The sequence below is a fragment of the Mirounga leonina genome, unplaced genomic scaffold (assembly GCF_011800145.1).
Source record: "Mirounga leonina isolate KUSES-001 unplaced genomic scaffold, KU_Mleo_1.0 Mir_82, whole genome shotgun sequence".
In the NCBI taxonomy this organism is placed as follows: domain Eukaryota; kingdom Metazoa; phylum Chordata; class Mammalia; order Carnivora; family Phocidae; genus Mirounga; species Mirounga leonina.
In genome coordinates, this window is record NW_023270825.1 from 1,101,519 (window position 1) to 1,116,168 (window position 14,650).

General features: G+C 67.1%; 1 protein-coding gene across 2 annotated transcripts in view; it reads right to left on the minus strand.

Annotated features, from left to right (window-relative positions):
• Window positions 1-68: 68 nt before the first annotated feature.
• The window catches only part of INF2 (inverted formin 2), a 27,079-nt gene continuing 12,497 nt past the window's right edge, over window positions 69-14,650 (minus strand). Inside the window, exons 3-23 of one of the 2 annotated variants that reach the window (XM_034992263.1) lie at window positions 14,291-14,406; window positions 14,060-14,219; window positions 13,672-13,705; window positions 12,980-13,121; window positions 12,086-12,227; window positions 11,181-11,873; window positions 10,889-11,034; window positions 10,744-10,805; window positions 10,099-10,201; window positions 9,801-9,886; window positions 9,322-9,422; window positions 8,604-8,674; window positions 8,412-8,519; window positions 8,252-8,322; window positions 7,417-7,537; window positions 6,889-7,053; window positions 6,689-6,791; window positions 6,287-6,448; window positions 5,112-5,732; window positions 4,652-4,708; window positions 69-1,481 (exon numbers count right to left, since the gene is read on the minus strand). In XM_034992263.1, the coding sequence (XP_034848154.1) occupies window positions 4,653-4,708; window positions 5,112-5,732; window positions 6,287-6,448; window positions 6,689-6,791; window positions 6,889-7,053; window positions 7,417-7,537; window positions 8,252-8,322; window positions 8,412-8,519; window positions 8,604-8,674; window positions 9,322-9,422; window positions 9,801-9,886; window positions 10,099-10,201; window positions 10,744-10,805; window positions 10,889-11,034; window positions 11,181-11,873; window positions 12,086-12,227; window positions 12,980-13,121; window positions 13,672-13,705; window positions 14,060-14,219; window positions 14,291-14,406 (3,263 nt within the window). In that variant the 3' untranslated portion in view covers window positions 69-1,481; window position 4,652. The remainder of the gene's footprint in view (window positions 1,482-4,651; window positions 4,709-5,111; window positions 5,733-6,286; window positions 6,449-6,688; window positions 6,792-6,888; window positions 7,054-7,416; window positions 7,538-8,251; window positions 8,323-8,411; window positions 8,520-8,603; window positions 8,675-9,321; window positions 9,423-9,800; window positions 9,887-10,098; window positions 10,202-10,743; window positions 10,806-10,888; window positions 11,035-11,180; window positions 11,874-12,085; window positions 12,228-12,979; window positions 13,122-13,671; window positions 13,706-14,059; window positions 14,220-14,290; window positions 14,407-14,650) is intronic. The other variant, XM_034992262.1, reaches the window with a different exon arrangement.

Genomic DNA, 14,650 nt, shown 5'->3' on the forward strand with positions numbered 1-14,650 from the left:
CAGGGCGAGGCCCACCCAGACGGCGAATCCCACTCTGCCACAAAAAGGAGTGGAGTCCCGACACACGCTACAACACGGTCAATCTCGAGAACACGCTACGTAGGAGAAGCCGGCCACGAAAGGCCACGTAGCGGGACTCCATTTATAGGAAACGTCCACAGAAAGCAAATCTATGGAGAGAGAAAGCAGATTTGGGGGCTGGGGGAGGCAGCATGGGGAGTGGCTGCTAAGGGAACTTCGGGGGGATGATGGAATATTCTAGAACTGGATCACGGTGCTTGAAGGCCTTGTAAATCCGCTGAAGACTCCGCGGGTGAGATTTCTGCATGGACGTTCTGGGCTCCCCTCGCCCCCACTCTGGGGTCTGTCTGGCACCTGCTCTGCTCCGGTCCTGGGGGTGTTTTGGGAGCAGGCAGGCCCGCGTCCGCACAGCCGCTGGGGGAGGTCACTGCACGTTTGCCCGCTGCTCCTAAACGCCACGCCGCCGCTCCCGGGGCCAGCTCTTTTCTTCTTTATTGGTCTGAGCCTCTCAGACGCCAGCCTCGGGAGCACACGCCTGGGGCAGGGGTGGGGCAGGGGGAGCTGGCAGCCGCCAGGCCTGGGTCCTCGGCCTCCTCTCAGCCCAGCGCGGGGAGAGCCCGGTCCCTCTGGAGGAGGCAGCGGTAGGGAGAGTCGTTCTGGCGACAAGGTGGCCAGGGCCCGGCCGTGGCAGCCAGGGCTGGGTGTACCGGGAGGCGGGCCAGCCCCGGGGGAGGCGCCCTCCGTTTGCTGAGCGGGGGGACCATGGCCTGTTCGTGGTGATGCTGGCCAGCCTGCCCCTACCCCAGGCCCTAGGGTCCTCCCCCCCCCACCTATGCCCAACTCAGCTACCCCAGAAGAGCAGAGATGCATAAACAATCCTCTTTCAGTTAAAATCCACTCAGTTCCAGCCCAGCCAAACCAGTTGAGAGGCAGAGCTGGGAGCAGGGGCCCGGGGCTGGGTAAGGAGGCAGCGGGCAGGGGTGTGGGGGCTCCAGCTCTGCCTGGCTCCCATGGCTTTGTGGGGAGAGGTCTGAGGTCTGCGAGGGCCTGTCTCTAGAAGCATCTGGGTGCCAGGTGGCTGGAGGGCAGGGCGCAAGCTGAGAGGCGCCCTGGGGACACAGGCACCGCCCACGTGCCCGTGGGGGTGCTGTGGTGCATGCAGGTGCAGGCGTGGGCATTGGCATTCAGAAAGCAGACCACAGAGGGCTGGGGGCGTGCAGGCTGTCCAGGAGGGGGCCGGGGGGCCGGGCCCTGGTGCCTGCTGGGGTCTCGGCCACAGTGCCCCCAAGCAGCTCCGGGAGGCCCACCTCCCTGGAGGGTAAGGCACAGAGTTTTGGTTTCTCAGGGGCCCAGTTCCAGCCTGGCCCTGGAGGAGCCCCACTCAGCACGTCCAGGGGCCCGCTGCTGTGCGGGGGCCGGCCGCGGGCACGCTCACTTGGCTTTGGGCTTAAGGCTGAGGCCTGTGGGGAGCAAGAGGAAATGGCATCGTTAGGAGCAGACTTGCTGGGGACAGTGCCAAGGTGCCTGCTTCCAGGTCCCCAGGCTCCTGTGGTCCCGTCACCATGGCCTGGTGGCCTGGCTGTGTCTCCCCGGGTCCACGCTGACCCTAGGCCCTTGCTCTTGAGCAGCAAGACTCTTCCAGGTGGAAGGTGCTGGGATGACCCCCAGCCAGCTGGCTCTTGTCCACCTGGATCTCTGGGCCTGCCCCCCCCCCCGGCCCCGCTCTCCCCCCCCCCCCCCCCGGCCCTGCTCTCCACCCCCTACCAGGCCCTGCTCTCTCCTATCCCCTCAGGCCCTGCTCTCCTCCCTCCCCACAGGACCTGTTCTCCCTCCAGCCCCCAGGCTCTACTCTCTCCCCCTCTGCCCTGCTCTCCACCCCGCCTGCTCCCTCTGCTCTCCCCCACCCCCCCAAGGCCCTGCTCTCCCCCACCGCCTCCCCCTACCCCATTCTCCCTCACCTGGCTCAGGCCCTGCTCTCCCCCACCAGGCCCTACTCTCTCCCCTCATCCCCCCTTTCTCCTCGGCCCCCAGGCCCTGCTCTCTCCTGCCCCCTCCCCAGGCCTGCCACCCCCCACCCCTGACAGGCCCTGCTTTCTCCCCCTCTCTGGGCCCTTTTCTCCTTCCCCACCATAGGCCCTGCTCTCTCCCCACCCAGGTCCTATTCTCCCCAACCTTCTCCACCCTCCCGCCCCCCCCCCCCCCCGCCCCCCCCTCCCCCCCCCCCCCCCCCCCCCCCCCCCCCCCCCCCCCCCCCAGAGGCCCTGCTCTCCCCCCCACCCAAGGCTCTGCTCTCTCCCCGCACCAGAGGCCCTGCTCTCTCCCCTTACCACCCTCCAAGGCCCTGCTCTCCCAGCCCAGGCCCATGCCACACTGTCTACCCTCATCAGTCCCCACTGCTGCCTCTCCCTGGAGCTTCCTCAGTTGCTTCCCTATCCACCCCTTACACTGGATGCTTCCTGACTTGTCTTTTTCCAGCTCTGGTCCTGAGGGCACTAGGGCCCCACCTCCACAGTTCCTGCCACGTGCACGCCCCCAACCGGCCCTGCAGGCCCCCTGCCCATCAAAGCCCTCTGGTCCAGGGCCCCTTGCTCGGCTCTTCCCTGCAAATGCCCCGCCCCCATGGCCACTCCAGGCTCCCTGTGGGTCTTGGGCAGACAGGTTTGAGGATCATGCTTGAAAGAGATGGGGCACAGAAGTGAGAAGAAGAGAAGTCAAAAGTCATTCAGAGCAGGGTTTCTGTCGGCCTCCCCCCAGGGTGCCAGGACCCAGGGCAAGGCGGGGCCAGGGCACCACATAGCAGGGGGCTCCCAAATCACCACCTCAACCAGGTAATTGGCATCCAGGCCCCTACCCAGGGGATAAAAGGGCCCAAGCCCCTCTTGAGGGGCCCTGGGGAGGACCCACATCACGTGTGTCGAATTCCTGCCCCAAACACAATCTGGAAGCAGTGGGGGGGGAAGCCATGGGACACCCCTGAAGTGAAGGTGCCTTCTACACGGGGGCCACCCGAGACAGACAGAGGCTGGATGTGTGGTCCCCAGGGGTGGGGGGTGTCTCAGTTCCAACAAGCCAAAACAACCAGGCAAGGTGGGACCCCTGCCCGGGCCCTGCTGGGGCCTGGGGCTGCACATGACAGACCCCGAAACGTGCTGGGTGGGGGCTGGGGAGAGCAGCCTCATTCACAGGAGACCCTGGGGGCTGGGTTCAAGTGGCACGATGCCCCTAACTCTCAAATCCTTTAGTGAAGTTGAGAGCAATGCAGCAAATGCTGATCATTTCGCTCTTTTTTGCAAGTTCTTGCCCTTTCGGGGTGAAGGGTATGTGGTGTTCGTTATGATCTTGCAAATTCCCTGTCTGGTTGAAGTTTTTCAAATAAAAGGTTGAGGAGACAAGGACGGTGGGATTCCTTCCTCCTGCCCCCAGCCACTGGGATGCTGGGGCCCAGGGTGGGGGAGCGAGCACGCGGCAGCGGGACCACTATGCTGGAGGACGGGGGCGGTCCTGCGAGAGCACAGAGCCGTGCTGTGCACACTGATCTTTCCCTGGGCAGCGGCCACATGTGGCTGCCAGCCCCCCAAACCCACAGACCACTCGGCCCCACTTGCTAGTGCACGCTGGTGTTTCCCACCAGAGAGCCGAGCTCAGAAAGTAACCCCAGGAGCAAACTCTGGAACTGAGACTAAAGGCTGTACCCAATAGTGAGGATACACTGTAAAGAGGGGTGCACCTGACCTCGCTTCTGCCCTTGCTTCCTCTGGGCACTGCTGGACCTCTCCTCTGTGCCCCGAGTCCTGCGCCCCGGGCCCTGCAGGCCAGCACAGCACCCTGGCACCGAGCTGGGTGCAGGTGTTTGCAGACCCAAGTGGCTCCCCGCTCGTGAGGAACAGGTCTGCATACCACTAGCATGGCCCGGAATGCAGTAGGGACCCCAGGCCTGTCTGTCTGCATCTGTGAGCCTCTCGGGCCACGTCAGAGACAATGACGGTCCTGCCCATACTCGGGGGTCCTGGGAGGCCTGGTGCAGTGGACCCAGGATGTGCCTACAGACCCATCTGTGGTCCCCAGGACCTGGCCGCCAGGGAGGGGAGGTCCGTCCATTCCTTGGAGAGGGCTTGTGGCCCGCTTCTCCCTGGCAGCCGGCCCCTGGGACTGTCTCTGTCCCTCACTGCCTCCCTGAGGACATTTGTGGCCCAACAAGGGCCAGAGGAGGGCTGGCGTGTGCCTCATGGAAGGTCTCAGAGCGAAGGTGCCACCCTGAGGGACAGGAGTCAAGAAAGCCCCGGACTAGCCAGACCGCTTGGGACAGGGGCAGCCTCCGTCTGTCCTGCCCGGCCTAGGAGGCCAAGCCGCCCCCGCCGTCAGAGCCCCCCCAACCTGAGGCCTATTGGCCAGCGCACAGCTCCAAGGTCACACCGGGCCGCAGCAGAGACACCAGCTAAGCAAAGCACGGCTCCTGCCCTTCCAGAGAGCGGGGGCAGGCCGAGCCAGGCGGGTCCCACCACCAGCGGCAGAGGCGGGCAGGCTCGCAGACAGGCCCTGGCGGCTTGGGGGGCGGGTTAGCGTCCGGGAGGGCGGGGTGCAGGCGGCCTCTGCGGCGCTGTTAGTGCTCAGCGCCCGCGCGGGTACGTACCTCACTGAATCACACAGAGTCTTTGTGTTTTACTACCGTCAGAGTCAGGGACAACCTCTGCTTTCAAATAAGAGAGACGCGCTCAGCGGCTTGTTCCTGACCTGCCTGAGCTCGGAGCTGGCGCTCCGGCTGCACCACACACGGCAGGGTCTCAGGCAGCCCCGGGCCACACCCGCCCGGCCACCACTCCCTGCCAGCGGGCGAGGGGCGTGGGGACGAGGGCAGTGCTCCCCCTCCCGGAGCCGCTCCTCTCACGAGCACAAGGGTGGCCGTCTCTCCTGCAGGACGTGGGGTGTCCCGGGCGTCACCCACTCCTGGGGGGAGAGGAGGGAACGGCCGGCCGCGGCTCGGGGCCCCGCTGCGGGTCGCACACCAATGCCCCCAAGCCCCATGTGCCCTGCCTACCCGGGTCCCCTGCTTCCGGGGGACGAGGGATGACGGGAGGGGAGCCCCAAGTTACCTTCCTGGCTCCTTGAGGGACGCTTCTTCCTTCGCTTGCCCGTCCTCTTTGAGGCCTGTCCCCGGGCCCTGGGGAGAGTGCTGGACCCTGAAGAGTCCGTGACTGTGTCCTCAGAGAAGGACCTGTCCAAGGATGTGTCCAGTGCAGAATCTGGGGCTGTGTCCTCCTGGTCCCCGTCGCCGTCCCCGGCCACGCCAGGGCCTGTGGCGGGGAGGTCGGCACTGCGGCCGTGGGCAGCGGCGTCCGGCGGCCCCTCCACGGTGCTGTCGGCCTCGGCCAGGCCGACGCCCTCAGGGGCTGTGGGGTCTTCAGCATCTTGGCTCGACCCTCTGACCCCGGGAGGCTTGTCACCAGAGAGCTTGAGAGGCTTCAGGGCCTGCGCACCTCCCAGCACCACGGGCCAGGCGCCCTGAGAAGGCTGGGGGCTCTGAGGGTCCTCGGTGGTCAGGACATCGCTGGCATCCATGTACCAGGAAGAACGCCTCTCCAGGGGCCCAGGCCCGCCCTCCTCTGACGGGTCTGCGGTGGGCTGCGGGCTCGGGGCAGTGGCATCTGAGAGGTCCCAGCCCCGGGGCTCAGAGGTGGGGCAGCCGGTGCCTCCTGAGGGGACTCTGGGGGCCACTGTGGACACAGGACATGGCGGCTGAGGGCGGGCCCCGACTCCCAGACCATCCTGAGGATGTGCCCAAGGGGGAGGCCTCCGTCCATCCCAGCTTCTACCCGAATGCCACCAGCCCTGCAGAGCCCACAGCCCCAGGAGACTTCCCTGGTGGCCTCCAGGTGTGGGTTCCCAGAGAGCAGGCCCACGGTGTGGCCGAGCAGGGGACACTGGGCTGATTTCATCCCTGTCCCTAGAGCGCCCCCCCACCGAGCAGCCACGCTGAGTGGAGCGCCCCTCTCCCAGGCCCCGTGCCCACCTCTCCCACCACCTCAGCATCCCTGGGCCCCGGGGACAGGGACACCTGTCAAAGGCCCTCGCTGCCGACGGGAGCACCAGAAGGCCGAGCTGCCTGCCCCTCTAGCCCCACCTCGTGGCCGTGCCATTTCTCAGGCAACAAGGGAGCTGCCCGGAGGGCTCTCCTATGAGGTCAGGGAGGGCTTCCTGCAGGAGGGGGGAGAGCAGGCAGAGGGATGGCAGGAGGGAAATGGTGACGAGAGGCAGGAGAGGGTCTCACCAGGCGCCTTGTCCCTCGGCGGGTCCACGGCGGCCGCCTTGCTGCCCCACTCTGCGTCCCCTCGGCCACGGGCCGTCTTCCGCAGCTGGAAGCCCTTCCTGATGTCAGCCAGCAGGGCGTCGATGACACAGACTTCCTCCTGCCTCCCGACTCCCCTCCTGACTGAGAAGCCCCAGAGACCCTCAGAGAGGCTGCCTGTGGGTCCCTGGAGCCCACCCAGGTGACCCTGAAAAGGAGATGACCTGGAGGGGGTGGGCGGTGCCCCAAGAGCTCTGAGGATGGGGGACGAGCACGAGCACGAGCACGGAGGACTCAGGCCCGCCCCCCCAGCTCCCCCTTGCCCCCCGCCGGGGCCCCCCCCCCCCCAGCTCTCCCTCACCCCCCAGCTGGGCCCGGCCTCACCAGGCTTCCCGTCCTCCCCCCGCGGCCTCCGCGCCTCCTCCTCCACCAGCTGCTGCTTCCTCCTCTCAGCCTTCGCCGCCTGCTCCTTCCAGTCCTTGTTCTCCTGTGGCGGGTGGACACAGAGCCCGTGACCCCCAGCCCTCAAGGGGCGATTCCAGTTGCTCTGCCCGAGGTTGCAGAGGGGCTGCGGCCCAGCCCACCTTCAGGGCGCGGATGAAGAGGTCCCGGAAGGTCTTCATGGTGCTGAATGTGTCCTCCAGGGACAGCTGCTGAGCATCCTCACACAGGTAACTGGCCAACTCTAGCTTCTTCTGCTCGATGGCCTGGAACACCTCATCCAGCGCCCGGGAGGCCTTGATGCTGGCCTGGGGGCAGGGGGCACGGTTACAGCCCTGGGGGAGCCCCGTGGAGGGAGCCCTGGGGGCAGGGCGGGGCCCCGGCCGCAGGAGCGTGACGGCTAGCTGCAGCGGACCCCACAGACAGCAGGACCAGGAGGTCTGGGCACTGCGGCCCCCGGGTCGGGGAAGCCCCTCACTTGCAGGAACCACCGTGGGACCAGGGACAGCATGCTGCCCTCCCGCGGGGCCCCTGGCCCGGGCTCTGTCCTCCCCCATGCTCACCGGCCCCTGCCTGGTTCGCTGGCCTAGGCTGCCGCACCCCCAGCAAGGCCTCCCCCCCCGGAAACGATCCGCCGTCGCCCCCCGGCCCAGACCCCGGCCCCGGCTTGCCTGGACGCGCTGGGTGTACTGTTCCTGCACCTCAGGGATGGAGGACCACACCTTCTGCTCTATCTCCAGAAGCTTCTTCAGGTTGGTGCTGGACTCGGAACGGATGAGCTCAAGGTTGATCCTGAAAAACACCCCAGAGCCCGGCGGGGTCGGGTGATAGCTGCTGTCCAATCTTGTGGGGTCAGTGGAGCCCCTTGCCTGCGCAGGGACAGCGGGGGACACTGGACCACACACCCGCAGGTTGCTGGAAACACGTCAGAGCTCTGGGCGGGCCAGGCGGTGCTGGGGGTGAAATGCTGGGACCCAGCGGCTCAGCCCATCGTTGGCTCTTGGGCCTGAGGACCCTCCGCAGCAGCATGTACCTGGAGTTGGAAGGTCCAGGCCACCCTCCCTGAGCTGCCCCTCTGTGCTGAGGGGCCCCATGAATGCAGCCCCACTTGCTTGGGCCTCAGCTTCCCCATCTGTACAATGGGAGTGGCATGGCCTTCCTCATGGGCTGTTGTGAGGCTCAACCTTGTAAAGAGGTGGCGTCAGCCCAGCCCCTGGTGTGACCATGACCAGGTCACTCCCTACCTCCCCCAGGCCTCAGTTTCCTCCTGCAAATCACGTGGGGACAAGCCATGATGGACCCAAGGTCCTAGTCTGAGGTGAAAGTGAGCCTTCTATGGGGCAGTGGTTCCTGGGGGCCTACCTGGCCCAGCCACCTCACCGGCCAGGACGAGGAGGGCGCCAGCGCAGGTGAGGCGGGGGTGGTGGTGAGGGGTGCTGGTGCAGGGAGGCAGGTGGGGGGGCGCCAGCGCAGGTCAGGCGGGTCAGGGGGGCAGGGGGCACCTACCCCGCTGCCTGGGAGGGCTGCTCCAGGTCCCGGGGCAGCTGCAGGAGGTCTGGGTGGTTCTTCTCCACCTCCTGCAACAGGACGGGTCCAGTGAGAGCCCCGTGGCCACACCCTGGCCCCAGGGATGCCCGAGCCTCGGGGGGGCCAGCCCCGGTCCCACCTCCAGCACGTGGTGCAGTAGGGTCACGCGGCTCTGCTGGGACTTGGTTTCCGTGAGCTTCAGCAGCGTGCTGATCTTAAAGCCATCAGCGTCCCCCGTGTGGCTGCCCTGCGAGGGCCCGGGTCAGGAGTGAGGGTCCTTGCTGCCTGGCAGGGGGGAGCGGGGTGGGGGGGAGCAGGGGGGCTCGCTTACGTAGTTAAGGAAGTTTCCAATTTTCAGGATCAGCTGGCAGAAGATGGGCAGCCGATGGCTGGTGAGCAGGCCTGTGGGAGGGCACCAGGGCTGAGGGAGGGGAGGGTGCTGCCCGGTGTCTGAGGCTGTGGCGTGCGGTTCTTTGCTCCCCTCCCCCGGGCTCAGTCCGGGGGGCGCAGGGTGGCTGGAACCCCCCCACGGCGAACAGGCTCAGGGGCTCTGGGTGCAGGTCTACCACTGTTAGCACTCACTGCACCCCCGCGCCCCGGGGGCGGACGACCCCTGCCCCCTTCTGGGGATGACGCTGCTGGGGGGAACCTTCCAGAAGGCTGTAGCTGTGGCCTCCCCGGGTCTCCCCTAACCATCCGTTGGGGCTTCGGGGATGGTGGCCCTCCTGGCTCTGTGGCCGGGATGGGAGTGGACGTCCACTGCTGCGTCCCTGCCCCGGGGCTTGGTTATGTTCCTGCTCGTCCCTCGTTTGGAGAAAGCAGTGAGTGTTCATGTGTGTGTCCCTGCATGCACACACGCAGCTGTGTATGGGGCTGAGTGGGTCTGTGTGAGTGCTGGTGGGTGCACACGTGAGTGCGCGTGCATGGTGCGTGTCTCAGAGCAGGGCTGTGTCTGCGCGTCTATGGTGAGGTGGGGAAGGTCAGCGCCCCGGGAACGCTCGCTCTCTGGGCGCCAGGTCCCCCCAGCCCCAGGCTTTGCCCCCACTCACTGTTGCAGGCTGCGAGGACCAGCCGGGCCTTGGGCTGCACCATGTCCAGCACGACAGCCGTGCCCTCACACAGTAGCAGGCACTCCACCCGCAGCTGGTAGCTGGGGACAGAGCAGGAGATCAGGGACTGGGCCCCCCTCACCGGCGCTGGGCCTGCAGCTCGGGGGGCTGACGGCCCAGCCCTGTTCAACGTGCACGTTCCTGGGCCAGGTCCCAGTGGCGGACTCAGCAGGCCTGGGGTAGGGCCCGGGAAGGGGCACGTGAGACAAGCACCAGGTGGGCCCAGGAGGGCAGTCACCTCCCTGCGGGGCGCCCCTCCCTCTCAGAACAGGTGGGCGCGTGAGTGACATGTGCGGCGGTCCTCGCGGAGTCCCAAGGGAACAGTCTGCGCAGCCCCACTCCCTCCTCGAGGTCTAGGCCCAGTTCCCCCCGCCCCTTCCCCACCACTGGGCCCTGGGGTCCGAGGGCTGCCCACTCACCAGGGAATGCCCAGCAGCAGGAGGTAGAACTGGTCGGTGTTGGCCAGCTTGGCCCGATCCTCTGTGAAGGAGCGCAGGTTTTCAATCTGCAGGGAGGAGGCCACACATGGGATTCCAGCTCCCATCCCCTTCCAGGAAGCCCCCTGCACTGCCCGGCACCTGCGTGCACCTGCCCCGCCAGGGCCCCCTCGTGTCCAGCACAGCTCCGTGCGGCTCCGGACTGTGCGTCCGTGTGTCCCCTCCTCTGTCCCTTGCTGGGGGCCCCCAGGGCAGGGCTGGCAGGCTCTTTCCCACTCACCTCGTGCTTTTCAGGAAGGAGCTTGAGGAGCTGCTTGAGAACCTCCACGTCGAATTTGGTGGTGTCCCCAGCCCGGATCATAGCAGTCACATCCTCGTTGGAGCTGCAGGAGAGAGGGCGTGGTTGGGGTGGGAGCCCAGGGAGCACGGCCACCTCCTGGGGGCTCCTGGGGACCCTGCCAGTCGGGGGCTGCCCTCAGCCCATGACCTCTCTGCTGCCTGGGGGCCCGAGCTGCCGGGATACAGAGAAGGCAAACCCCCTGCCTGGGGTCACACAGTAACGAGGCTGGGGGCTGAATACCGCCCTCCGGGTCTGCACCCTCCGCTCCTCCTTCCAGGCGGCTGCTCAGGACCCAGGCAGGCCGGCTCATGCATGCCCAGGGAGCTCCCTGGCAGGAGCCAGTGCCCAGCAGCTGCAGGCAAGGACTTGGGGGCCGGGAGCACTGACTGCTGCTGTCTGGGCCTCAGCTTCCCCAGGAAGTGGGGCCTGGTGCTCTGCAGGGCCCCCAGCGGGGCCCGTCTGCAGCTATGACTGGCCACAGGGAGGGGGGTGTGCACTTCCCAGGAGCGGCCTGCAGAGGGCACTGCGCAGCCCAAGATGGGAGGTGCAGGGGAGGGGAGGGGGCTCCCAGGAGGGGCTGCTCACCATTTAAACTGCTTCAGGAAGATGTTGAGGTTCAGGCTCTTCTTGGAGTCCAGAAAAGTGATCTGGAAAACACCCCGGCCCTGGTGTTGGCCCTTGGCCCCTGAGCAGCACAGAGGCCCCTGCCCGAGCCCCAGCCCGGCCCCACCTCCTTGGGCTCCTTCCTGGCCAGGGCGGCCACGTGCTCCTTGGGCTTGGCCTGGGGGAAGCAGAAGAGCCGCTCGATGCTGGAGAAGTCCGGCTCCACGACCTCGGCACCCAGGCTGCTCAGCGAGGCCCACATGGAGTTGTGCTCTGCGCATGGGGTGCCCGGTCAGGCTCACGCCCGGGCCGAGGCCCAGACAGGAGCTGGGCTGCTGCAGGTTTGGCGGGCCACTTGCCCAGCAGCCCAGCCCCCGGCCGCGGGAAGGCAGCCACTCACAGGGACCGGGGGTCCTCACCTTGTGCCACCCTGGACGGCAGCTTCTGCCAGTTGAGCTTCTTCATGCGCAGAGTGGGAGGGTTTACTCGCCGGTGGCTTGGGACCCAGGCAGAGTCCAGGCCGTGGCTCACGTGGGCCACAATGATGTCCTCGCCACCCACCCTAGAGGAGCCAGACAGATCCGGCAGGGGTGGGGGGAGAGGGGGGCACCCTGTGCCCGGGAGTGGGGGAGGTAGGGCCCCAACTGAGACAGGCAGCGGGGGTGGGGGAGGGGGTGGAGGTGGGGGGGCCCCCAGGCCTGGCAGTGGGGGAGGGGGTGGCGGGGCCCCCAGGCCTGGCAGTGGGGGAGGGGGTGGGGGGGCCAGGGCCCCCAGGCTTGGCAGTGGGGGAGGTAGGGGTGGGGGAGGAGGCACTGCAGGGGAGCCGGGGAGTGGGGGTGCAGGTGGGACTGGGGTGGGCGCCCGCTGCTGTGGGGCGACCATGCTGCTCAAGCCCTGGACGTCGACGGTGTGCAGCCTGGTGAGGTCGGCCTCGGGCTGGCGGCCCTCCACACCCGCCTTCAGGGCTCCACTGTTTTGGGGCATGCTGCCCTTCTGACTCTGGCCTAGGTCGGCCTGCACACTCTTGTGGGCCTTGTTCAGGGAGCTTGGGCGTGGCCGCCCCTTGACGGACAGGAGCCGCTCCACCATCTCTTCTAGGGTGCATTCCTGGACTGTGGAGGGGTTGTCCAGGGTCAGGGCAGGTGCCAGAGGAGGTGGGTGGTGGGCGGCGGGCAAGGCATGGCCACTGCCCTCAGGCAGAGGGTGGGTGAGGGGCCAAGGACGGAACCCTCCCACAACAGTCTAAGACCCACTGTCTGCCCGCTGGGTTGGGGTCAGGGAGGGCGCTGTGGGCAGGACGCCCCCATCTGCCCCACCTGCTCACCGTCACTGGCCAGGAGCACGGCCCGGTTCACCAGGTTCTCCAGAGCCTCCCAGAGCAGCTGGCTGGAGGGGAGGGTGGGCTCCAGGTAGAGGAGGCCCTGCAGCATGGACAGCAGCTGGGCAGAGGCTGGGGAGCAGCTCACCTGGGTGGGGAGGAAAAGGATGGGTGGGCAGCCATGCCCTTCCCGGGGCAGGCCGACAACGGCAGGCTTCAGACTGCCAGGAACGTCCACCCCGTCACCGCTCTGGATGAGCCGGAGCTGGGGTTCCCTGACTGCTCCACCAGTGATATTTGGGGTTGGACCCCTCTCCATGCTGGGGACTGCCCTGGGCATGGTGGGAGGTCTCACGGCATCCCTGGTCTCCACCCGCCTGCAGCCGGTAGTACCCCTTGCCCGACTGAGACCACCCCAAATGTGTCCAGATGTTTCTGGAGGCCCCCTGGCGACACTCGTCCCCTGGCTGAGAGCCGTGGGTTCAGCGAAGGACAGGAGGTCCCGGCCAGGGAGGGCCTGAGCTGGACCAGAACGCAGCCTCCTGGCCTCCTGCTGGTCCGGAAGCCCCTTGGGCCATTCGAGGCAGCCCACCTGCGGGGGCCCAGGACAGCTCAGCTACCTCTGGGCAGCCCTGGTCTTTGGGACGCTGTCCTCCCGGGTCCCGTGGCCTTGGCTTGGAGCCTGTGACAGCGAAGACTGCCCCCAGGCTGCCCGTTCCAGCTCCGGGCTCCTCCTGTCTCCAGCCCCCTGATCCCTCGCTGCTCCCTGATGTGGCTCCAGATCTGGCCCCACTGATCTGGCCGGGGTGGGGTCTCCGGTCAGGGAAGGCAGCCGTGTCTGAGCCCCGGACCCCCGCCTCTGGAGACGGGCCCCGGCCAGCTTGCCCTGCCCCAGCTCACCTTGTGGAACACAGAAGCGAAGACCTCTTGATGGCTGTTCATGTTGATGCCCCCACAGACGCGCAGGAGCTCCTCCTCGTCCTCAGCCTTGGCCTCCTCGAAGGCCTCCAGCTGGATCAGCAGGTCGGCATCCTCCAGGTCCCTGGGGCGAGAGGGGCCGGGCGGGCTGAGGCTGCTGCCCGCCCCCCGCCTCCCCCCCGACCCTGGACAGACGCACAGACCTCTCTGAGCGGGGCTGTGCTGGGCACGTGGCCCTGTAGCTGGGACAGGTGGCCCCACCCAGGAGAGTGGTCCTGATGGGGCCTGGGAGGGGCGTTCTCAGCTGCGTGGGTTCCCAGAACCCAAATAAGTTTGAATTTCAGGAAAACAGCGAGTGGTATTTAGCATGAGTATGTCCTATGCGACATATGGGACATGCTTACGCTAGAACGCCTTGCTGTTGGTCTACACTCCTACTTGACGGGGTGTCCTGCATTGTGTCTGGCAACCCCCAAGCCCCTGGGCCGAGAGGTTCCGCAGGGTGGCCCGTCAGGCAGTGTGAGCGACGGCAGACTGCACTGTCACTGGGACTGGGTTCAGCGGGGCAGGCCCACTGGGGCTACTCCTGGAAGCCCCCTCTGCCCACTGGAGGTGCCGTGTGGGACCCAAGGAAAGGGTGAGCCTGGCTTTGGAGAACAGTGGTGGGGACTCACCGTAGCCGTGTCAGGATGTCCAGCAGCTGCAACCCTGGGAAGGGACAGTGGGGTCAGCGGGCCTCAGAGGCTGCTCTGGTCAGCCCCCCACCCCGGGTTGCTTGCGTCTTCTGAGGCCTTCCTCTCTGCGCCCTCCTTGGGCTCATTCCCACCACCCAGAACACCCAGCCCATGGGCGGGAGGGGGACCCTGCCATTCCTACAAGTACCCAGAACGCTCTGGAGGGCAACACGGTCGTCCCCGCTGAACGGTCACTGCCACCCTGGCAGGACTGGAACTGGGGGGTCAGCCTCACATTGAGAGCCATGCAGGACCCACGTCCAGGGCCCCAGGGGAGCGGGGAGGGGCAGCTCCTGCAGGGGGCACAGGGCGGGCCACGGGCGCTTACCGATGAACTCCCCGCGCAGCTGGCTGCGGGTGCGGAGGTCCTCGGGGCCCAGGATGATGGCGTTGATCACACTGAGCAGGGTGACGACATAGGGCACGTTGTCGCTGTCGGAGAGCTCAGCCATGATGACGCTGAAGCGGTATTGTTGGTTGCACACCGTCTGCAGGGCGGGCGAGGGCCGGGTCAGCACGTGCCCTGGCCCAGCGTGGACCCAGGCGCCCCGCGGCTCACCTTGTAGTGGTCCAGGGCATCCAGGGTCAGCATGTGGCCCTCGGGGGAGTAGATGCACAAGGCGGCCAGCAGCTCGAACACCTGCTTCTTGACCATCACGTTGGACGTGTCCAGAGCTGCCGAGGGCCAGGGAGGCTCAGTGGGCGCCCCCGCATCGATCCCAGGCCTGGGCTCCTCCTCCTCCCGGCGGCCCTTCCCACCCGTCTGACCGCCCGACGGAACCCCCACTCCAGCGGGACAAGCAGGCCCGCAGGTGGACACCAGGGGGCGCTCTGCGCCGGCGCCCAGGCCCCTGCAGGACCGGGCCGCTTGCGCCGGGCCTTGGTTCCGAGAGCGGCCCCCGCAGGACCGGTCCGCTTG